The sequence below is a fragment of the Prionailurus bengalensis genome, chromosome B1 (genome assembly GCF_016509475.1).
Source record: "Prionailurus bengalensis isolate Pbe53 chromosome B1, Fcat_Pben_1.1_paternal_pri, whole genome shotgun sequence".
NCBI lineage: Eukaryota > Metazoa > Chordata > Mammalia > Carnivora > Felidae > Prionailurus > Prionailurus bengalensis.
Window position 1 is genome coordinate 69,924,925 of NC_057344.1, and position 25,234 is coordinate 69,950,158.

Below are 25,234 nucleotides of genomic sequence, written 5' to 3' on the forward strand. Positions count from 1 at the left end.
GCACAAAGAGACAATGAAACTGTGAACAGTAACTCATGGACGTGAAGGAAGGGGGGTTTTGAAGATATGCGGGGTTAGGGGTTTGCGTTAATATGGAACAAAATCCTGGTTCCAGGGGAAGGTTGTTTACAGCAGACTTAGGCACTATGTCTGTTAACCTAAAGTGGTCTAGGGGACAAGAAAGACAGAGGATGCAACCTCAAGGTCAACAAGGCACCTTTCTTTTGCTAATTATCTCTGCTCTGGGCAACCTTGCCCCACAGCCTGTCTATAGCCCTATTTACCTGTTTACCTAATTTGGTTCTTCCTTCCTGTGAAAGCAGCTTTCTGCCATTGTACTAAGCTGGGGGGCGTTTCCGCCCTGAATACCTAATCTTGTTTACCTCATATACCTTCATATTGGGGCCTTTGACCTGCCCTCTCTATACCTATTTACCTAATCTTATTTACCCACACTTGGGTGTGAGCATACTATAGCTTTCTGATTCTTTATGCCTTGTTAATAACCCATCAGTGCAGGCCCAGGGAATTCCTAACCTTATGGGAATAAAAACCAAGAACATACCACAGTACCAAGAACACAGCTAGTATGTATTGTGAATCAAATATAGATATTTGGCTTATCTAAGTAAATCTTTCCAAAAAACCTGTGCAGTAGAAGTTTTTTAACTTTCACTTTAAGTTGATAAAAGATAGGGATGCCTGGGTGGCTCAGTCAGTTCAGCGTCCAACTTTGGCTCAGGTCATGATCTCACGGTTTGTGAGTTCAAGCCCCATGTCAGGCTCTGTGCTGACAGCTCGAAGCCTGGAGCCTGCTTCGCATTCTGGTCTCCCTCTCTCTCTGCCCCTCCCCTGTTCACACTCTGTCTCTCTCTCTCTCTCTCTCTCTCTCTCTCAAAAATAAACATTAAAAAAAAATTAAAAAAAAAAAGATAGAAGAAGATTGCTCTCGGTCATACAATGAGTTGGATATCCAGAAAGAACTTCCTTGTCTTTCCTACTTTCATCAATCTGCTTCCTTCAACAAATCCATTAAGGGCCCTTAAGGAGGTCTTCTCCCTCCATCACCACAACATATTAGTGTATCTGGTTATTTAATATAGTGAAATAGATGGCTTACATAGTGATGCACCAGTACAGGCTATGAGAGCCTCTTTTTCTCTCAAGGAGTCAACTACCCTAACCACAGCCAAAGTAATGTTGAGGTTAGGATATACTAGGCACCGTTTTAGGTACTGTTCACGAGTTATCTCATTAAATCCTCATAAAAATTTTACAAGGCGAGTACTCCATGAAAAACGTTTTGTAGACACGGTGGTGGAGGCCCAGAGTAATTACGAACTCTGCTCGAAGTCATGTAAATTGCCTGTATGTAAAAAGGATACGTGAGATGCAAGAAGAGATGTAAAACAGAATCAAATGCTATGATTAAATGATCTACCTGCCCCCAGCCTCTCAGATTGATCTTTCCGTTGATTCAGTCCAAAGACGAAAGGTCTCCGTTACAAAGCTTGTCTTCAGGTTTTGTTTGTTTCTTAATTACTAAAACTGTTGTGGGTGATCCTTTCAGCACAGAGCCATTAGCTCAGGCTAGCTTGGGACAGGTCCTTGATTGTATAATTTGATGACTTCTATGTGATTCTCCTTGAATACAAAAAATATGTATGTGAAATCAGTGGACTCGCTGACCTTGTACTGTATACCAACCAGTTTTTGACAGATGCTACTCCAAAGATAACCCAGAAAAGAGGACGGGTGTACTTGAGGAAAGGCAAGGTTGTAATTAGGTAGGGCGTGCCAGTGGTGTACCATACTACAGAATCTAGCAATTATCACTGGAGCAGATGCCTATCCTGGGCCTCTCTATGTGGGAAATGCACAGTTGAATCGGAATATACCATCAAAGGGCTGTTTTTAAAAAATCATTTTCTGAAATAATAACACCTTCTTCAATTGTGAATTTATAATGAATCTAGTGTTATGCATCACACCATTCCTGTACTGCATTTGGCGTCTTATGTCTATTGTATCACTTAACCATTATATAAAGCAGATACTACTGATACTTTAAATACTAGAATCCTGAAATTCGGCAAGATTTCTGAAACTTGTCCAAGGACACATAGCTAATGAGCAATGGAACTAGAATTTGTAACCATTCTGTCTGATACTAAAGCCTCCTCAAGTTGATTCTCTTAACCCATATTGCCTCTCAGATATAACTTGGTATAATTATGGGATAGTGGCAAAAATGGGCAAATTTTCGCATGGTGATTTCTAATTTGCCACTACACCAACATGTCTACTTAATTTCTTTTTTCAATTCAACAATTTAACATTGATGATATTTTTATGCAAGAAAAGTAGGACATATCACTCTGAACATTGCTGCAAGCTTTTTGTTTTTTTTTTTTTTAATGCAAACCAATGCTTACCAGATTTTCTTGCTTTACCATAAATGATCATATAGATGCAAACGTGACTGAACATAGTAGTGTATTTTCTGCCAAACTATTGCAAAAGTCTTAAATCATTTCAAAGGTCACCAGATACTATACGGTGCTGATACATTTAATTTTTTTTAACAAAATATTCTAAAATGTTTATCTAAGATTAGAAAAGCAGACTGCATTCATATAAAAGTCAAGAGCATAAGAAGATCCAGCACCCCTCTGTGATCTTCGATTTAGCAGCTTTGCCCAAACTTCCCTAGCGGTCTGCACAGTAATGTGAATGAATCCCAAGGGACACCATTTTGGTAGCATTTAAGCATTATACTATTTTTCATGCCCAGCATGGAAGATGCATTATGTATGCTTTATTTTTAGAATGCTGTCTTATTGCCACAGAGCTGTCATACCGAATTAAGGTAGCCTGGTTCCAGGAATTCTGTATGTCAAGGCTGCTTAGATGACAAACTGTAGGCACCCCACCAACTTCCATATGAATTCATTGTACATCCCTAGTTGCTCACTGTTTCCCAACTTGCATTGCCTCATTTTATTATAAAGTAGGAGAAATCCAGTGTGTATTTTCCACTCTCTTTTTGAGTCCATGTGCACAGCACTGTATGTGCTGAGTGATGGGGCAGTTGCCAGAGCGGGGGGGACAGCACCTGCACATTTCATGTGGTTTTAGGGTCTCAGGTGAGGACAGAAGCATTGTGTAGGGAGTAATGAGCATAATATAGCTGTCCCTACAACCTGGAAACACATGGACACGTCTAAAAATCTTGGACGTACGTACCAGCTTTCTTAAAATATTTATTTGGGAGTGTAGGAATCATGTTTTGTTGTTAAAAATCTGGATGGAAAAGATTGTGTTCTTTATCAGAAAGGCCCTAAGATTTTATCTTTAGCAATCAAATTGAGCTGGTCAGCTTAATACTTTAATTCACTGGCGAACACAAGTTTGCTGGCATCCCCTCCAAGCAGCACTCTGTTCCAATGTCCTCTTGTTTGCTCACTACATACCTTCATAGACAAGCGAGGGGACCTGGTAACCTTGTCTGCCAGGCCTCTGCACCTTGTCCCTTGATCCCACACATGGCTGCAATAGAAAGGACATGACTAGTTACCACAGCATAAAACATGCACGTGCCTCAGTTCCATGCAATCTGCTCACATTCGTCTTTTCTCCTTTTAAGAAATACTTTATTGAGCACCTACTCTGTGCCAGCTGCTCTTCTAGTCATTGGGGGCTACATCGGTGAACACAAAAGTCAAGAATCTTTGTGGGGCTGACACCAGTGGCCTGTGTGAGAATTCGGTGTCCCGAATCTTTTGCTACTGATTTCAGGATCCACTCAGAACCTTCGGGATCCTCTCAGAACCTTCCTGAGCTCAAGGTTATGATCTTTCCATTAGTACTAAGTCTGTTTCCATCTTTAGATTGGTCTATGGACCACACGGGTGCAGAAGGACTAGACAGCCTCATTCTGATTTTAGTGAATGGACAAATATTGCAGTCATATTCAGTCGTAATTGATAGCATTTACTTTCTATGTGTGAAGCACTGTTCTAAACATGGGGAAGAAGCTGTGAGCTCTCTAATTCAAATAGCTTTGTAGTTAAGGGTGTGGATTGTCATATTAGTTTTCTAGGGCTGCCGTCACAAAATACCACAAGCGGGGTGGCTTAAACAACATACATTTATTTTGTCACAGTTCTGGAGGCTGGTAATCTAAGATCAAGGTGTCCATAGGTTTGCTTTCTTCTGAGACTTCTCTCCTTGGCTTGCAGATGGCCACCTTATCTTGTTCCTCTCACGTGGCTTTTCCTTTGTGTGTGCCCATCGCTGGTGTCTCTTTGAATTCTAATATTTTCTTATAACAATACCAGTCATTTTGGATGAGGGTCTACCACATGGCCTCACTTTAACTTAACTACCTCTTTTTAAAAATATTTTTAAAATGTTTTATTTACTTTTGAGAGAGAGAGGGTGAGGGCAAGGGGCAGAGAAAGAGGGAGACAGAATCTGAAGCAGGCTCTGAGCTGACAGCGGAGAGCCCAACGGGGGGCTCAAACTCATGAACCACAAGATCATGACCTGAGCTAAAGTTGGATGCTTAACTGACTGAGCCACCCAGGCACTGTTTAAGTACCTCTGTAAAGGCCTTATCTCCAGATACAATCACATTTTGAGGTACTGAGAGCTTCAACATATAAATTTGGAGGAACACAATTCAGTTCATAATAACTAGCAATCTAGACTTCTAGTTTGAATCCTGATTCTATACCAGCTGTGAATCAAGTGGCTGTGTGACCTGGGATAAATTAACTTAATCGCTGTGAGCCTTGTTTCTTCATTAGTATAATAAGGATGATGAGAGTGAAAATAATGATGAGGACAGTGCTTAGCTCATGAAGTTGTGCAAATGAAGTGAGTTGATATGTAAAAAAATATTTCTAAAAGTGCCTAACACATCGTAAGGCTCAGTACATGTTACCTTTTATTTTCATCCAGGTTTAAAGCTGATTTAGCCCTTTGTGATGCGTTTGCTTAGATTTTCTTAATTTGTTTATCTGGATTAATGTTTACTTGAACTAAGTAAACAGGCACCTAACATGGTCATTTAAAGAAAGTGCTTGGAGTTGATAGTGGATTGTAACAATATCTACCATCTGGGGAACACTGAACACTTTACATTTATTATGTCACTGAATTTCGCAATGGCCCCATGCATCAGATATTATTAGACAGATTTTCTGTGGAAAAAAATGAGGCTCCGAATATAACACATGTCCTCCAAAGGTCGAGAGGTCATGTGTAGTGGGGTTGGAAGAACCCCATAACCTTGTTCTTCATCACTGTACTATACTATCTCCCATAAGCCCTTCATATCATGTGTTAGTCTCTAAGGTTGTAGCCTGGGGCTTTCCCAGTTAATCACTTATTGGGATTGTAACCTGCTTTTTCCCACTGTCCCGCAGTCTGATTCCTGAATGTAGCCATGATGCCTTAACTATTCCCCTTCTCATGACAGTGATCTGGGGTCAGGAGGAGAGAGACCGGTGGGTCTTTCCACCACCCCCATTTTCATTATTCCAGTGACTCACAGGATTATGGAAACATGGAGTGACTATTGAGCACAAGCTGGATAGAACCTGGTCATGGAAATCTCTGCATATCCTCACCTCCATTTCTCAAGTTTCTCTCTAATCTTTCTTAACTCATTTAGAGTGAGGACAATGAAATCACTATTTACTGCAAGGGTATCACACCAACCAAACTTCGATTCTGAGACAATTGACTATTCCTTGGATCTTCAGAGCTATAGATAAAACTTGAGGGATTCTGAAAAATTCATTCATTCATTCACTAACATTTTTTGAATGCTTGCTTTCATGCAGACATCATGTCAAGAGATGGAGGTCCAAAAGTGATTAAGAAATATTCCCTGTTCTCACAGAGCTCTCTCAGCTTGGAGGGTAGCAACAGCTAAGCAGATGTATCATATAAAATGGGTATAATAAGACTGCAGTGGAGATATTTTTAGGAGAACTTGCAGGCATAGAGAGGGAAAATTTAGCCCAGAATGTGTGCATAGGGTGGTGGGTGGAGCATTGTAAAAACTTTCCAGAGAGCTAATGTCAGAACTGGATCTTAAGTCGCTGTGGGTGGAGTGAGAGATGGGGTGGGTGTTGGAAGGGTAGAGAGAATAGAGGTGTGGAAAACTTGTGAAGGCAGAGGTGCTTAGGAAACTGCAGAGTTCAGAAGGAGACTAGGGTTTGGGAGGGTTGTGGGTGGGGATGAAGTAAGATAAAGCTGTGGTCTGTGGAGAGTGGCTGGGTTTTATGTCATGTAAGGACATGGACTTTATCTTGCAGATAATGGGGAATCATTGAAGGGTTTGAAGAAGAGGAGTCATATGATGAGTTTTGCATTGTAGGAAGGTCACCCTGGGCAGGAATTCATGGCTCTTTTATCTACATTAATAAATACTACCTTATTATCTACATTAATAAATTGCCCAGGACTGGGTCACCCTAATGTGACCAGGACTTTGTTCACAAAATATGATTGTTGGTGGAGCCTGGCTCCATCATAACCTACCCCCCCCCCCCCCGGAAGTCACATTTGATTTCTGTTTTCTAAATGGAATATCAAGATAGGAATTTTCTGGGAGTTTTCATTTATACAGTGGCAGTCCAGAGCAGACCTAGAAAGCAGAAGTTCCTGTCCATTAGTCTGTTCAGAACAGAGAAGGACACTTTGTTTTTAAAGCAGAACTGATGATTTAGATTATTTAAGTAGTTTGTGATGGAGGAAGTCACAAGACATTCTCCTTTCCTGCTTCCTCAGCTTCACACTTAGCTAACTCTTGAGGAAATACGGAGATTATTTTAACTCAGTCCAACCTAGAGAAAACAACTTATAAAGTGAAAAACAGTTATATAAGTAAATAAATACTTTTTTGGTTGTTTGAATAAAAGTGTTACAAATCACCCAGAAATCTGTTTCTGGTACAAGTCCCTGTAATCAGGATTTGGTTGGCTATAGAGAACCTATACATAGGTTTTATACCTATGTATGCACCTATGCACAGGTTTTATGATTTAAAAAAAAAAAAAGAGAGACAGAAGAATTCTGCCTTTCTTCTGTCTCTCTTTTTTTTAAATCATAAAAACCTAACCTAAGTTTGGTTCTTTTAAATATTTGACAGTGCTGTATTTTTCAGTATATCATTAGACTCTCGCCCACCCCTGAGATAGATTTGGAAGGTACTCTTCTCAGACCTTGGGGAACTCGGTGCCTCAGTCAAGCTGACTGAAGGACCTGGCTCACATCCTGTGGAGACCAGTGATAAGTCAGGGATAGAATCAACATTTGTGATTTCCTTTTCTACCACACCTCGTATTCTCAGATCCTTTTCAGCTAAATCTCTTCCCCTATTAATTGTGACATTTCAGCACACAGCTATTCTAGGGTACAGCCTTTCTTCATTTCTTAACTTTGCACTGAAAGCTCAGTCTTTATGTTAGTCCTTCACTCGTTCCCTTCAAACACTCATTCAACTGGCAGATATTTTTGTTTGGTTGTCATTTGTGTGCACACTTGTCTTTCTCCACTAAACTCTAAACTGTCTGAGGCCTGGGCCTTGCCTGACCTGGGGACCTTGCAAGTCCTCCATGTTTGCTATGCCTCACTGAATCCTTTCTGTCTGAAACCCATGAACTAATAGGCCTATTTGAGGACAATTGAGGGACCATTGTAAAAATTTGTGTTTTGAATAAGTAAATTAACAACATTTGAAACCCTGGGCAGAAGGACTCATCGAATCCTCCAAATTTCCTCCTTCCTCAAGGCTGTCCCAGAATCTTGTGTTCCTGTTTTATCCTCCCTCACATTCACTGACTTGTTCACATTGACCAACTCTAAGCCAAGAGATCTTACCTGCTTTTTCCCTTCAGCCTAATATTTTTAATTGCCAAAACCCTACTGGGATAAAAAAAATTAGAGCAACCAGTACTTAAGGGATCATTAACAACTAGACACCTGCTACATCATCATTGGCATGACACCAGCACCAACAGTTGCTTTTAGCAATTAGAGATCCAAGACATTGAGGTTTGTCTTCAATGTGTTGTGGATAGTTGTGGTGGAATCTGGAAGAATTCATTTCCTATAACAAAGATGAGTCTCAAGTTTTGATTGGCCTTTGTTTTCTTTGATAGGTTTTGTAGTCATTTTTAATGATGGATTCTGAACCTGAATTGCTACTTCCCTTTTTGTCTTGTTCGCGGGGAGCCTTGGAGCAGTCTTGGAACTTGGCCCATATGGTAGAAAGGGTTTTTGATTTCAGAACTCAGGACATCTTTACTAATTTTTGCCCAGGGAGAAATGCAGACAGACACTCACAACTTGACCCAGCGTGCTTAGCATTCACCTTTAGTTCAACAAAACTAGGCAGTCAATGTTCCAAGTGGAGGGCATTTCATAAATCCAGGCAAAGGAGATTGTATATAGCACATTCTTGGTGAATTTTCATGTTCATCTTTTCAGAAGAATGTCTTCTTTGTCTTTCGAATAAAGAATGACTTGGGAGAACACCAGCAGTAGAGGAGATATTCAGATTTTGGGGAAAAAAATAAGTTTTCTGGCAAGTCTCATTTTTAAGGCAGCTGTATAACCTTTAATTCACACGAACACCCACATATCTTTGAAAACCTGCTTTCTCACCACTCTGACAGTTAAAATTTTATCTCTTCACTGTTAAGATTTCTCTAGAGAGTACGGTACTGAATCATTTTGACAAACCTGAATGTGAAGAGATGAATGTCCCTCATCTCTGAAACACTTCAGGGTAAGTTGCTTTAACCAGTTTCCTGTTTTCAGAGGCTATTTTTCTGTCATCCCTTCAGATCTATCAAAGTTCATTTAATTCTTTTAACAGCCATATTTTATAAAAAGTGGAATTATTTTCACAGTAGTACTCATAGCCCTGAGATCTGGAGCCATACTGACTACTGTTATCTCAAGGGCCATATGCACAGAGACTCAGCAAGAAGACCGGTGTGTGGATGAGACCCACCCCACCCACGCTCAGCCTGAGAGGTACTACTCATCCTACTTTCTTCTTGCTTTCTAGAAATCCCCCTTGCCTGAGGTGCATGGATTTCCAGCAGAGCAGGATGGAATGTTTTTATGTTATAGTCAGTACTCAAAATATTTTGCTGAGGGGACATGAATGGATGTGGAGAAAAACCCGGAATACTAATCGAAAATGAATTATTCCTATCAGCTTAAAGCTCCCTTTGGAAGATTGAGAACAGCTTCTAAAATAATAGTTTAGAAAATGTATCATTCAAACAATTCGATGTGCTAAAGTAGAGAAATGGTAAATGAAATACAGTATGCTCATAGACTAGATCAGGGGCCGATTCATTACAGTCTGTGGGCCAAAGCTGGCCCCTCGCCTATTTTGAATGCCCTGTGAGCTACAAATGCTTTCTCCAGTTTTAAATGGTTGAAAAAAGTCAAAAGAATAATAACATTTCTATGACACTTGAAAATTCTATGAAACACAAATTTCAATGTCAACAATAAAGTTTTATTGGAACACAGTCACATCCATCTGCTGATATATTGTTTTTGACTCCTTTTGTGCTATAGCAGAGTTGAACACTTGCTGGGGGAATAGTTGTGATGGAAACTGGATGGCTGTCAAAGTCTAAAATACTTTACTATCTACCTTTGACAGTTTGTTGACCACTGGGCTAGATTATTGTATGGCAGTTAAAGTGATGCTACTTAAAAATATTTAATTATAAGAGAAACTCTTGTGGTAAAATATTTAGTAAAACAATTGTGACACACTGTATATACAAGACAGTCCCAAATGTTTATTTTCTTTGCCTGTTTGCCTCTTTCTCCTGGTGGAAATGTAAACCCTAAGAAAATAAATAGAAATGGGCATTTATTTATTAATTTTCTTATTTGGAGTTTCTGGAACAATGCTTGGCATACAGTAGATACTCAAAAAACAAATAAAGGCAGCCGAAGACTGATGAACTGTGCAATTGCATAATGTATATGTGTAATAACATGTGTAATAATAATAATAGTTACAGCAAAAGCTTTCTGGGATGTGCATATATGTTAGGCATCAGGTTGAGGACTTTAAATGCATCCTAAAAGCCAGTTTTAGAAGGTGTGTTATCTCCACCCCCCAACCCCCTTTTTTTCAGAGGATAAAAGCAAGGCTTAGAGAGGTTGCTTAACTTGTCTAATGTTACAAAGCTAAGAAGTAATGTGACCAGAATTCAAAAGATCTGTTGGATTCCAGAGTCTAGGCTCTGATCATAAGCTATACTTCTTAAATTTCTAAAAACAATTTCCATTTTTTTAGGTGAAAAGAAAGGGATGGGGAAAATACCAGAGGTCAGTATATAAATAATATAACCAATTACTGGGACAGAAGATTATAGATGATTTTTGTTTTCTTAGCCTTACATTTTGATGTTTTCCCACATTTCCTGAAATGAGTAGATTTGCTTTTAATTGCTTTAAAAATAAGAAACAAATGTTTCTAAGGGAAAGGAAAACAGCCCAGAAGGTTAACTGTTCCAATTGTTTATGTAGATCATTTCCGTGTTTCTCTGAGGGCCTCCTGTGACTTGTTGAGGAACCTGCTGGCCTGTCTCCTGTATTGATTTGTGTTGTTGAGCTTCAGTATTAGGTTTCAACTCCCTTTTGAGTACTTCCTAGCCCTCAGAATCTAAAGTGCTATCTGTGTAACTTTTATCTAAAGACACTGATGGCTAGAACTTCTTGGTGTTTATCTTTAGAAATCTAAAGTATGTGTGTCTTTGAAAGCTATGTTGTGTCTTCCACTCATACTTGATTACACTGGTATCTACATGTCTCCCACTGTACAATGGACTGCTTTTATGTGAATTTTATTACTATGATTTTTTACATTGGTGCAGTATTTGGGGTACACTCATTTAAAATTACATTTATCTTCTATCTAAGAAGACAGTTGGGTCCCAGAAGCCCCCAAATCATTTAGGAAAGTCAAAGGAAATAAAAAGGGGAGATTGATGTTACAGATGAAGTTCCTTAGTTTGGATCTATGTTGTTTATTATTATTTTTTTTTAATTGTGTGTCAATGACTGTTACATAATTTCCAAAATCTAAAGGGCTTCTTACATACCCAGGTCTAAACTAAATTGCCAGGCTAAATGGAGGAAGACTTTTTTTTGAGCTAAACTGGAATGCAGGTTATCAGAATGATTAAGTGAATGCCACTGACATTACTGAGGTCACTGTAATAGCAAATTCAAGGCAGGTTGTAGAAGATGATTGTTTCCTGTAGTAAAGACCACACAGACATAGGAACTCTACAAGAAGGCAAACAAGCTAGATGGTAAAACAAATGCCTTTAACAAAAAGGAATACAGTTATAGATTGAGTATCTCTCAGGTTATGTGAAAGGGCTTTTAAAAATTCCTGTGATGTGTCTTAGACATTCCAGTCATAATTTCAGAGGCCTCTCTTGTCCAGGCCTGTTAAGAATGAGTTAAGTGGGCTTTTCTAGCACTTTGTGACTTACTTATTTTTTTTTCCCAAGAGCATCATTCTGATTTTTAAGTGATAAGCAAAATCACTTAACATCATCTCTCAGTGACTTTACTTGGCAGAAATGGGGGCTTGAAAGCGATGTTATTGGTTTTAAGCTTGAAGTGTCATTTAATGGACCCTTCATGGTCTTTTCCATTTATGATGACTTCACTCAGGCTCATCATTCTTTATATAGTTTAGCAGTGGAATTTCTAAACTATCAAGAGTGAGACAAAAGCAATTAGGGTGACAGATTTTTTTGAAAACATCATCTATACAGATGCAGTTGAAGAAATGACATTTGCTTAAAAGCACTTTGTGAGGTTATGTGCGAATAAACGTCCATTATGAAGAGTGCTGTTTCCATCAGAAAAGAAAAAAAATTCCATCTTGCTCCTTTTTTGTGTCTTTGGAGAATATAGTGACTGATGTGAACCAAACAATTTCACTTTTAAATTTGCGACTTCTAAAAATTCTTTTTCTGTGGCCTCAGAAAATCAGACAGTTGTTATTACAAATAGCAGCTCCACTCAGACATTGAATAGACAATTATAAATGCCTGGCTTCTTTCCTTTTTCGTGGTAGCTGGCTTTTAGATGTGGAGGAAAACCACATTAACCAGAGGACGTTGTTATTGGTGATTAGTGGCTTATTGCTGGGCCACATCTATAAAGCATCTTGTTTCAAAAAGCTTTCCTTTCATTGTCCAGCAAGGACCATGAAATATCATCTACTCAAACTCCTGCGTTTGGTAGGTGAGAGATTGAAGCTATGAGTGACTGCCTGAAGGCACATACTGAGTTAAAATCATGCTAAAGTATGTTTGTTTTTTGGATTCTGTAGATGGCCGCCCATGTCCTGTCACCCTCTGGGACTCATCTTTATCTCCAACAAGTAATGAGACTCACTCTTCTGTTAAGCTCACCTGGGGAACTTACCAACAGTCATTGAAACAGAAGTGCTGGCAGAATGGCCGAGTACCCAAACCTGAATGGGGTTGTACTGAAATACATCATCATGAGTGGTCTAAGTTGGCACTCTTTGATTTTTTGTTACAGGTAAGTTTATCAAATCACATTAGTGGTTATCTAAGACTGACACTGAGTTGTAGAAGTCTGACACTAAGGAATTTTCTGTACCTTGAGTTTTTGTGAAGCCAGAGTTTAAGTTCTACAATGCTGTATTTGGCAAGTATAATACCACATTACAAAATTTTGTGTTCTTTTGGGAAATATTCAGAAATGTCCCTCAGCTCTTTTATTAGTTTCCGAAGGAGTAATTTTTCAGTTCTTCAGTTCTGCAATAATCAGAGAACCGATTTGTTGAGGAAACCCATGAAAAGCTCTTCAAGGTGAATGGTCTTCTTGTATTTGTGAGGTGGATAAACTGATGTTTGATGAGGCTAAGGAACTCATCCAAGTTCTTACAACTATTAAAACCTAGAGGCTGGAGCTGGGTTTCCCTGGGATTTGTTGATGGTAAAAATTTGTCTTCTTTCCACACCTGAAGTTCCATCATTCCACATTGTGTTTCACTGGTCCCTTGGCCATGTAGCTTATGGCCACCATTTCTCTTGTGTTCTTTCCAGTAGTTTTTTTGCAAATATTTAATTAATATTGGATATTGTAGAATAATAAATATTGGCCATCTACATAACTGAATGACTCAGAATCCTACAGGTTTCTTATAACTTATCTCCTTTTGATAAGGATCTCAATACTCTTGATCCCTTCATTCTGATTACTGCTTTTCTCTTTCTCCATTTTAGAAAAACTGATTGGCTGCTGTTGTTGCATTGTTAAGTAGTATTTTGTGGAAATTTAGGTCTGTCTTAGGACATTTTCAAAACATTCTCCTTTTGTTTTTAATTTTTTTACTTAAAAATTTTTTAAATTTTTCTTTATTTTTGAGAGAGAAACAGAATGCAAGTGGGGGAGGGCCAGAGAGAGAGGGAGACACAGAATCCAAAGCAGGTGCCAGGCTCCAAGCTGTCAGCACAGAGCCCACTGTAGGGCTCGAACCTATGAACCATGAGATCGTGACCTGAGTCAAAGTCAGATGCTTAACGGACTGAGCAAAGCAGGTGCCCCTCTCCTTTTTTAATTCTGTGTGTGTGTGTGTGTGTGTGTGTGTGTGTGTGTGTGAAGGAACTAGAAAGGGTTAAAATTGTAAGAAGGAAACCAGTTTAGTGCAGAGTCACAGTCTAAGGCGTAGGAAGTTTCAAGAGGAGGATGATATATGTTGTCAGTTCTGCAAAGCCATCAGTGAGAACTGACCTAGAGAGCAGGCCATTTGGCAAGGAGGCAATCAAGAGTCACCAAAAAACTGTTATTGAGTCCAGCTATGAGGCTCAGACTGGTTTTAAGCATTGTATATATATTATATCATTATTCCATTTAATTAACATACTGTGTGAGATAGGCATCTTTTCTCCATTTTATAGCTGAGTAAAAGGAAACTGAAGCATAAAGAGGTTATTATCAAGAACTGTGGAAAATCTGAGATATTACCTTTCTTGAAAGCTAACAAATTAGCCAGCCACCTGTTCATAGATGCTAGCAGGTGACAAAAGATTCCTGGGTCAGAGACAGACAAATGACTTCATTACTCATAGTAGAGAAAGTGGCATGAGCTTCATGTTCCTTTGCCCCTCAAGTCCCATTGGGTTGATACAGGGTGGCCCTGGTGAATGCTGCATAGAGTGGGTTTGGGTCACTACAGAGAAACCCTAAGCTTAGGAAACCCCAATCTTATAGAGGCTGCTAGCAAACCTGCCCAACCTTTCCCTGGAAGGAGACATTATCTTGTTCAGCAGACAAATCAAATCTGCTTTCCACATCAGAGGGAGATACTCTTTATATCTTCCAAGGCTATCTGCTATACTAACATCTTTGAAGAGACAGTGCAGAGCAAAATCTGGTGTCAGATTGCATAAGGTTGCAATGGAGAATTGTTTCTCAACAGTTACCTAAAACTTGTTTGGTATTACATAGCTAGTAAGTTCCCAAAGATTGGGGTCAGCAGGTTCGGCTACATTCCATATTTTTTAACCATTACTGTGTGACAACTACCAGGTTATCCTTAGGTTAATGAAGGGAGTTGATATGATAAAATGTATTAGCAATAAAATGAAGAATGAGTGAAGATTTCTAGGGCTAAGTAGGTAAAGATATTTACCATGAGGCCAGGTGTTTGGGGAGTGGTCAATATAGATGTTGAAGCTCCTGAGGGTGATGACTAGGGGCAGGATGGAGAGGAAATTCATGAGCTTGGCAGTGAAGTCTATGAGAAAGAAATGACTTTGAGGTTTGTAACTGAGTCACATTAAGAGCTAACTTACACTGAATAAAGGACAAACCCTTTAGAAGTTGTCTCTAGTGACATTTGTTTTAATTCTGGAATCTTCAACTAAATCTCAACCTACCTTCTGTTTTTGTCATTCTCCTTTCTCCTGAGGGAAACAAGTATGGTTCAATCAATAATAATGTATTTATGCAATTCCTACCGTGAATTATACTGTAGAAATTGACACAGGGTAGCAAACTAGTAAAGATGGTTTATTCCTCTATCCCTATCCCTGTTTTTTTTTTTTTTAATCACTTAGGAAAGAATAGTGTATGAAATAAAGATAGATACCTATAAGAATGGCTGGATGAAATAATATAAAATTTCTTACTGGTATAAGGTTAGCAAGGGAGAGCATTTTGCCATAAAATAGTAAAGAGGGAAGAGTCTCACTAAGATTGCAGGCTGTAAATGATAAAGAGGATAGACACAAATGTGAGGAAGAATATGGGGTTGGTAATGTTCATAGGATATTTAGGGCATCCTAAATGTACCATTTGCCTGAAACAGCGTCATTTAGGGAAGTAGTGATACTCCCTGCCTATAAGAGATATAATAGATCATGGAGGAAGAGAGCTTTTTTTTCACAAAAGGTGTGTTCACATTGTCACACTCTCTTCATTACCTTGACTGAGTGAGAATAAATTCCAACTGAGCCATGGTCTCCTGAGTGTGTCAGCAGCTTCTATCATCATGTCCATTGTCTGTGGTCTTTAGGATGAATCTAGGCACATCACTAGTATAAGTTTTCAACAAAGATAAGTATTTTAAGTTTTTAAACTATTAATAATATAACTATTATATAACACTTTCTATGTGCTTGGTACTGTTCTAAGCATTCTATACTAAGCACTGAGATATTAACTTATTTAATCCTCATAACAATTCTATGAAGTATATATTATTATTATTATTATTATTATTATTCATATTTTAGAATTGAGAAAATTAAGACAAAGAGAAAGTAAGTAATTTGGCTAGAGTCACATCTCTGGGATCCAATAGAATTTGGAGTCCAACTCATGAGTTCTGGCTTAAGAGACGAACTTCTAAGCAATGCTTTCTTCCATTCATTTTATAGGACAATGGCACCATCATCTTCCAATTTCCCAAGCCAAGAATTTGGGAGTCATTTATATGCCTCGTGATACTTATCCTCACGTGCATACAGTGACCAAATCCTTGGTATCTACCCAATCCATCTTCTTTTAGGTATGGCTTATGCTCCTATCTTAGTTCAGGCTTTGCCAGTTATTACCTGGATGATTCCCTCCAGTACACTCACACTGCGTGAGGCAAGATCACATTTGGCTTGAGATATTGGGCATCAGGCTGCTGCTACCTCTGCAGAAACTGATTCTATTGGCAGGTCAGTTCTATTTGTAGTCTATCTTCTTTCTCCTTCTGCCTGGGGGAGGTGGTAAGGGTGTCTTTCACATTCTTGATAATCCATGAGGCTGTGATCTCTGCAAAACTTTACTGGAACCTGTTCAAGTCATGACACCAAGATTGGACTTTCCAATTTTGGCTCGGCTAAAGTACTGAATCTGAAAGTCAGAAGTTAATTCGATTGTTCAGAGTTAATTTGGTTAGTATCTAAAAGAGTATATCAAATTATGCATATGAGGATGTCATCTGTGAGAATAGACTTACTTTTTTTTTTTTATTCATCCAATATTTAGTTACTTCCCAAAGTGCAACAGACAAAAGGCTAACTTCCTATAGGTGCTGTAGCATTTTATTATTTTACCAGTAAGGTGTGAGAGTGTCTATTTCCCTCTCTGTTGCCAACCTTGGGAAGTGGAAAACTGATTAATATTTTTAGTGATTTAATGGAGGGTAACAAGATCTTGTTTACATTTTTATTTCTTTCATTATAAGTGAGATTAAGAATATCATATTTTTAAATATTAATTATTTACAGTTCATTTTTTTGTGAGTTGTCCGTTTAAATTATTGCCCTTTTCATTGCATTCCATAGCTTTTCCTTATTGATTTGTAAAGATGTTTTGTATATCACGAAAATTAATCTTTATCAAGCTTGTATGTCTCAGATAATTTTTTTATTTTGTTGTTTTTCATTTGACTTTTCTCATAGTAGATATTACTCCAGAGAAATTTTACATTTTCATATAATATTATATCTTTAAAAATATCTTTTTATGTTTATTTTTGAGAGAGAGAGAAAGAGAGAGACAGAGTGTGAGCAGGGGAAGAGCAGATAGGGAGGAAGACATAGAATCCAAAGCAGGCTCCAGGCTCTGAACTCTGAGCTGTCAGCATAGAGCCAAACACAGGGCTTGAATCCATGAACTGCGAGATCATGACCTAAGCCAAAGTCCGACACTTAACCGACTGAGCCACCTAGGTACTCCTGATAATATTATATCTTAATTTATCTTTTTACTTCCTGTATTTAGCATCATACAGTGTTTACAGAGAGTTGTTTGTTGAAAATGGTTGCTAAAAATAAAAAAAAGGAAAATGTTTGCTGAACAAATAAATGAATAAATGGACATACATAGGCCATTTTTCATGGGTACTATAATAATTATCTTTACTACAACAATCCTTCTCATCAATTACACTGCAGTGTTTACCTTAAAGTCAAATATATGCCTCATTTAAATGGTGGCTGGGAATGTGTTGGGAGTGCATTGGATGAATTTTGTTAACAATCTTAGGAGAGTTCTGCCTGAAGCAAATGAAAATCACTTGTTCTAGGATGCTACAGCAAGGCAAGAGAGTACAGAACCCAGTTGTTAATTTTCTGTGCACAACATTCTTATTGTTTTACCCAATTAACAAATCTACATTCATAAAGGCCATGCCATTTTACTGGGTCTGTAAAATGTGACGGAGGCACAAGTAACCTTTTATTCTTGAAGCGTGGGGGTATGAACTACATAGACAAAAATTTACCTCTGTGAGGATGACAAAGGGCAGTATTCTAAAGAGCATTTGAATTTCTAAGATTGGGAAATCTCTATCAAAAGTTCATATAAAATAACAGGAAAAGATTTAGGAGATAGAAAACTTGCTTTTTGAGCTCAGAGATAGTCTGTATAATGGTTAGGAACTGAGATTCTGGAGCCAGCCTTCTACATTTCCACCCTGATTACCAATACTAATTTTTTAACATTGAAAAGTTACTTAATCTCTCTCTGCGTCGGTTTCCTCAGGAATAATTATATTGTTTATATAGAGGGCCATTGAGAGAATTCAATACTTTTACACACATGAAGGGTTTAGAATAATGCCTATACATGATAGGTTCAGTGAGTATTACATATTAAGAAAGTGATCATCCAGAAATAATAGTAGAGGTCAATACCAATATAAGAATTAAAATATTTTATCATTATTTTTATTCATTAAATTTTAAGTAATTCCCAAATCATTAATGTTTTCTACTCTTATGGACTTCCATACTTATATTATAGATCTTATCCTATTAAGTTTTAATTATTTTTGACTAGTCTGTCTTTTTTAATAAGCTGTGAATTTCTCAAGGGCAAGTCCCTGTCTTATCCAACTCTGCAACCTTCCAGTTAATAGCAGAGTATCTGAAAATGTCACACTCAGGGCGTTATATTTTTGGTCAAAGAAAACTACCTAGTTATATTAAAATATTAAATCAAAAGTGTCAAATTAAAGATGTCAGAAGTGAAAGAAATAAAAGTGTAATTGCAATAGAGAAATAAGGTTTGTTAAGAGAATTAGAAGTTTAGAAAATAAAAAATCAAATGAATAGAAAATATTAAGTATTTTTACTATTTAATGAAGTTCTTTCTGTACTTATATTTTCTAAGAATAGCTATTTATTTGATGAGAAATTAAGGAGTGTTTAGACAGAGGAGGACTAACAGAGATGCGTTTGGGGAGATGTTTGCTTCTACCTTCAACCAAATAAGTTATACATATTTCTTTGCACTTGCACTTGCAGACTTTTTTTGGTCCCTATTCTGTTCTAGACACTTGGCAGGTTTAGTGCTGGTGATAAGATGGGTGAGACAGTGTCCCCGACCTCAAGAGTTATACAGTCTAATAGCATTAATAGAAAACCATAATAAAATGTATCAGCCATCATAATTGAATGTTAAATTCTTTAGAAATAAGTAAGATGCTATTGGTTCTTATAGATTGGTAGAGAATGTGGATGAAAAACGTGACATTTAATCTAGAAACAAAATCTTGCAGTATCAGGTGAGTATAGGAGATAGGAAGAGAGTTTCAGAGAGAGGGATTCTAACAAAGGGCTAAAAGTATGAAAAAGTTGAGTGGGAAAATTATGCTTATGGAAACCTCCTGTGCCAGTAGGTAATTTTCTCCCAGGTGGCTGTGAGTAGTAAACTTATGTTCACAAATTCAGCAAACAACAATAATATGACCTGGTAGGTCTTTTCCCCCTGGAGTTGTCTTTTGTTAGTCAACTCTCCTACCTTTTACCTGGCTTCTAATGATTTAGTTCCTGAATATAACACATTAGATTAATAGGTGTTAATCTTTGACATGTTGCCTTCCACTCTTTTTTCTATGCATCACTTTTTTTTCACTTAATGATGTGATAATAGTAAAAGTAAAACTTCCAACCAACTATCACCTAAACAAGAGAAATATAAGTTCTCACTAAAAGAATATTTTGTTCTGTAGGAGTATCCAAATGCTAGGCAAAGAAAGATTCCCATTGTAGCCTCCATGATAGATTATGAGAGTCTTCCAAGCATCCCCCACCTTTTATCCCTACTACTCAGTGATCAAAGATCTCACCTCTGACTTTCAGAGATCACTCATAGACAGGTGCTCTGACAACAAGAGACATACCAATCCAGGGTCTTGGACACTGGGATTTCTAAGAGTTTGGATCAGTTCTATTGTTTTGCAGAAGTAGCATACTGCCAATGACACGGACAGTCAAGAAAATTTGATAGAAGAGGATCCCATGATCAGTGACATTGGTTATCAGGCACATTATTGGTTAGAGATGTTGGTGACTGCAGACAAGTGACCAAAGTCATTGTTAAGGAGACACTGGTGATGAAAATAGTGTGATCGGTGATATCGGAGACACATGGGAGTGCTCAGATCTATCAACTGTTAGAAAAACATTGATCGGTGACATTGCTGATCATGTTTCTTGATGAACTAGGACATTGGTGACTGATAGGTAGCCTTGTATTTATTGGTAAGTCCAAGAAAGCAATTAATATAGTTTTTTGTTCATTTGCTAGCAAACAAAGAGATGATGTAAGTCAGATACTGTCTTGTCTTCAAGTAGTGAAGAAAGTCTGGGATTAGCTTTGGCAATACTGGTTGACATGCTGAATTGGCAGGGACCTAAGGAGCAAAGATGGCCAAGGCCCAAAGGTTTGGAAAATATATGTTACTGCTTTTTATTCTTTGTTGAAAAATCTTCACAATTTCTTTTTATGATGAGAATCACAGTTGTTCACTTGATTACAGAGAATATCTTGCTAAGGTAAAAGACATGGGAGTGTCTTATTCTAGGCATTAAAAATGACCAACTCTAAACTTTGAAGGTGTAGGCGTGCTAAGAACTGAAACATTATGGTTTCTAGAGAATTTTAATTGTATAAAGCTAAGTATGCCCGTTAAAATGAAATTCAAGTGTCCGTTCCTCAAAATCACTCCAATTATGGTTTTCTTTTTATCTCTATTAATACTTTCTAATCAGATTCTTATCAATATAGGTCCAGATGTTGTAAGGGACTTCTAGCTGATCTCCTTGTCTCTATCTTCCCCAACTGTGATTTGCTGTGCAAATTATTGCTGAGTTTATTTTTTCCTACTTTCCTTTTAATTGTACTAATTGCTTCTCACAAGAATGAATGAATGAATGAATGAATGAATGAATGAATGAATAAATAAATAAGTAAGTAAGTAAGTAAATAAATAAATAAATAAATAAATAAATAAAACTCAGAAGACTTCCATTGGATTGGAAAATAAATTTTAAATGCCTTTGTGCCTTACTGGAGAAATTTAAACATATACAAAAATAAATGAACCCTCAGGTACCTGTCATCCAAATTCAACAATTAATCAACTCATAACCAGGCTTGTTTTATCTGTATCCCATGCTACTTCCCAAGCCCACATTAATTTGGAGCAAATCCCAGACATCATATTCTTTCATCTGTAAATATTTCAGTCTGTATCACTAGAAAATAAAACACACCCAAAAGAAAAATTAACAACAATGCCAGTCACATATCCAGTCAATGTTCAAGTTTTTGTCTTATAAATTATTTATTTATTTATTTGTTGCTTGCTTGCTTATGTGTTTATTATTTCAGGTTGTTTCTTTGAATCAGGATTCAGAGAAAGCCTAGACTTTGTGATCAGTTGATATGTCTTTTAATCTATGGATTCCACCCCCCACCTCTTATTTTTTCCCCCCTATTAGCCTACTTATTGAAGAAAGCATATGTCTTGTTTTCTACAAGTTCTAGATTCTGGAGTTTGCTAATTACACTTCTCTGGTGTCCTTATTTGTCCTCCTGTCATGTGTATCCCATATACACTGTTATGGAGTTTATAGACTTGATCACATTTAGATTTCACTTATTTTCTCAAGACTTCTTCATAGATAGTGATGTATTCTTCTGCTGGGAGAGATAATGTCTTTTGGTCTTTCTTTTTTGCAATGGTAGCAGCTACTGATGCTCAATGTTGATCCATCAATTCAGTAGGCATTGAGAGGCAGAGATATTTTAATTCCTCATCTCTTCTTCCTTTATTAGTTGGAGTACTTCTCTAAGGAGTAATTTCCCTTCATCTCTTATCTAGTTATAGTTGGTATGGCTGACATAATACCTGGTTGTCTAGTGGTACCATTTATCTAGAAAAATATTAACACCGCTTTTAAGAAACACTATGACCTGGGGCACCTGGGTGTCTCTCTTGGTTGAGCGTCCGACTCTTAGTTTCGGCTCAGGTCATGATTCATGATTTGCGGTTTCGAGCCTCACATTGTGGTCTGTGCTGACAGTGCAGAGCTTGATTGAGATTCTCTCCCTCTCTCTCTTTCTGCCTCTCTCTTTCTCTTTCTCTCTCAAAATCGATAAATAAACTTAAAAAGAATAATAATAATAAAAAAAGAAGCACCATGCTTTGACCTCCTAAATTCCTTTCCATTCTTATCTTCCATCTCTTATATGTACTTCTGCACTGTAGGCTGAAGGGTTAACTGCAGGGTTATGTGTGCGTGTGTCTGTGTTATAGTTTGGTTAATTTACTGTCTATTGGACCCCTCCCCAACCCTCCGCCATGTTTTACTCACCACTGTGCCACTGCTTCTGCTCTCTCAGCTAATATGCAGCCTGTCCGTCACACTCCAATCAAATCCCTTCTTTGCAAAGTCTTCTGGAACTAATTCAGTCGTATTAAGCTTCCTCTTTCCTCTGAATGTCCAATATCATTCTAAAAAATTTCCACAAGTTTTGAGTACATTAAATTCACAGGGCAGCAACATAGAATAGTAACGATGTAAAACAATAGTACTGATATAATGTTGGCTTCAAATCCCAGCTTCTTCAATAGTTAGCTCTGTAATCTTGGGCAAGTTCATAATCTCTGAGCTTTGCTTTCTTTATTACTTAAATGGAGAAAGGCGACTTTAGTTGGAGACTGATGTGAAATGAAATGCTTATCACATGAAATGCTTATCATGGTACCTGCCTCCCTATGGTCTGAATGTTTGTGTCTCACCAAAATTCATATGTTGAATCTCAGCCCCCATGGTGATGATATTAGGAGGTAGGGCCTTTGGGAGGTGACGAGGTCATGAGGGCAGAGCCCTATGAGTGGGATTAGTACTGTTGTAAAAGAGGCCTGACAGAACTCCCAAGTCTCTTCTACCAGGTGAGGACAGGGTGAGATGTTGGCAGTTTGCAATTGGGAAGAGGACCTTTACCCAAAAGAGATGATGTTGGCACCCTGTTGTCATACTTCCAGCCTCCAGAACTGTGAGAAATGAATGTTTAAGAACTACCCAGACTGTGGTATTTTGTTAAGGCAGTGTACATGGACTAAGGCACTGGCAGATAGCAAGTACTCAATAGATCAGCTCAGATATCATCTAGAATCACCCTGTTTATAAGAATTTGAATGTATATATGTACACATAGCTATGATTTCTTGAATCTCCAAATACTGCAAGTCTTCAGTAGTAGGGCTCATGTAGGTTTTTCTGTGAATTTTCTGCAATAAAGAGCTGCTCACTATATAGCATTTGATGCTGTAGGAAACCATGTGATCCTATGAGGTTGTTTCTATGGACCTGCTGCTCAGGTCAAGTTGGGGTAAAAGGCTTGTCATTTTTTGCACAGATGGGGGAACTTCAGGAAAACCTTCTTACATGTCTGTTAACTGAACGGTTCTCAGCCTACAGAACCTGGGAAACTAGTTGGGATTATATTCTGAGATTCTGTTCCTCAATGTCTCCATTCCCTTTGTTGAGACAATGAAAAGAAAAGAAAACAAAACAAAACAAAAACACCTCAAAGAACAAAGACTAACATAACAAACACAATGTTTCCACCTTCTAGGATTATCCTGTCAACTTTTTTTTTGCATATTTGCTTTTATAATTTAAAATATAATTATAATTATATTTATATTTATATAATTATATTATATAATTATATTATAAAAATAATTATAATTATATAATTAATTAATAATAAATATAATAATAAACAATACATAATAAATAATAAATAAATAATAAATAATAAAAATAATAAATATAATTATAATTATATAATTATATATTATATAATTATATAATTATAACTATATTTATTATATATTTATTATATACTTATAATTTAAAATATATTTAAAAAATATAAACACATTAAAAATACTTCAAGTCCCCTTTGGCCATGTCTTTAAGTCCCCTTCCTGCACTCTCTCCAAACAGATGATCACAGTCATGAGATGAGTGTGCATGTTTTCAGCCAATTGAAAAATAATTTTATATGCATAGTAAGTAGATATTTGTGTGTTTTTAAAAACTTAGATACTTTAAATGCAGTTGACCACATATTACTCCTATGCTTTTAAAAATTCGAGAGAGGCAGGGTTCTCTGAGGTTTTATGATGCCAATAAAAGGGGTGGTGTGGGAGGTGGATATTAGAAAGATTCTATTCCTGAGAACATCGATCTAAAGGTCAGAAGCCAAGAAATATTCCCTAGGTTGAAACAGCCTCTTAATGTAACAAATACCTTAAGGCATTTATTTGTTGCTTTTGGCCACTTCAACATCATGTGAAAGGCTTTCTTGGCTTCGGAGGTGTTTTATTTAAATAGTTTGCTTTATAACCATTTGTTCTGTTTCCTGTTTGCATAGCATAGTACTTTTTATTTTACTTTATAAACAAAACCCAGGAATTATAAGCATACAGGGTACTGCTTTTGAGGTTCAATTCAATTCAACAAACTTGAATTGAGGAATTTCTGTGTTCTGTCTAGACAATTCCTAATCAATCTGTGAGGCTCAGTCATCATTTGAGATTTTGAGACTTGGCTTTGAATCTGACACAATGTCATTTCTATGCCTGGGAACTATTGTACTCTTGTTTCTCAGTGTAATTCCTCTCCAGATGTCCTCTTGGTTAATCCACACAGTCAATTCCCCTTTGACTATTCATGGAATACATCCCTTTTACACATGCTCGCTCCTTCAGAATCCTGTCTTCCAAAGGCAGTCTGATAAAAGTCTTTGGAAGTCTGTGAAATCTGTCCCCCTCACTGAAGAAACTGACCTGCCAGCTTGTACCTGTCCCCTTAGCAGTTAGGCCTCAAAACCTTGGAGAGATTATGAAACCAAAAGTAGAATTGTATTGGCCTGTACTTCAAAAGGCAAATAGTTTCACTTTTTCTGAACTTCAAGTGGAATGTACGTCTGCTGCTAAAAACTTTCTACAGCAATATGACAGGATTGAGAAAGTAAACACAAAGGCACTGGCCTGTGAATCTCTGTTTTGGGCTTTGACATCATTGTTCTAGTGAAGGCCTGACTTTTAGAAACTGCGTTCTCTTACTTCACAGCATTTAAGCTATTTTTTTGATTTTTCATGGAGACAACTTTGAAGAGAAACAGTTGTCTAGCCATACTGACCCTGGTTTATCACAGAAGCATGGCTTATTAGCTACCTGGCCTTTACAACAAGAATGCATTTCTCTGGATCCTGGTCTACTTCCTGCGTTAAGACTGCTCTGTGTTTCAAAGCATATCCCTCCTGTTAAGGATCATACGGGTTCCTCAGATGTCTGCTTCCAACTTAAAAGCTTTT

At 37.5% G+C, this 25,234-nt stretch overlaps 1 protein-coding gene across 2 annotated transcripts in view; it reads left to right on the plus strand.

Annotated features, from left to right (window-relative positions):
- Positions 1–25,234, plus strand: part of GASK1B (golgi associated kinase 1B) — a 47,534-nt gene that overhangs the window by 6,308 nt on the left and 15,992 nt on the right. For both annotated transcript variants that reach the window (XM_043566692.1, XM_043566683.1), the window contains exon 3: positions 12,410–12,624. In XM_043566692.1, coding sequence (XP_043422627.1) covers positions 12,410–12,624 — 215 coding nt within the window. The remainder of the gene's footprint in view (positions 1–12,409; positions 12,625–25,234) is intronic.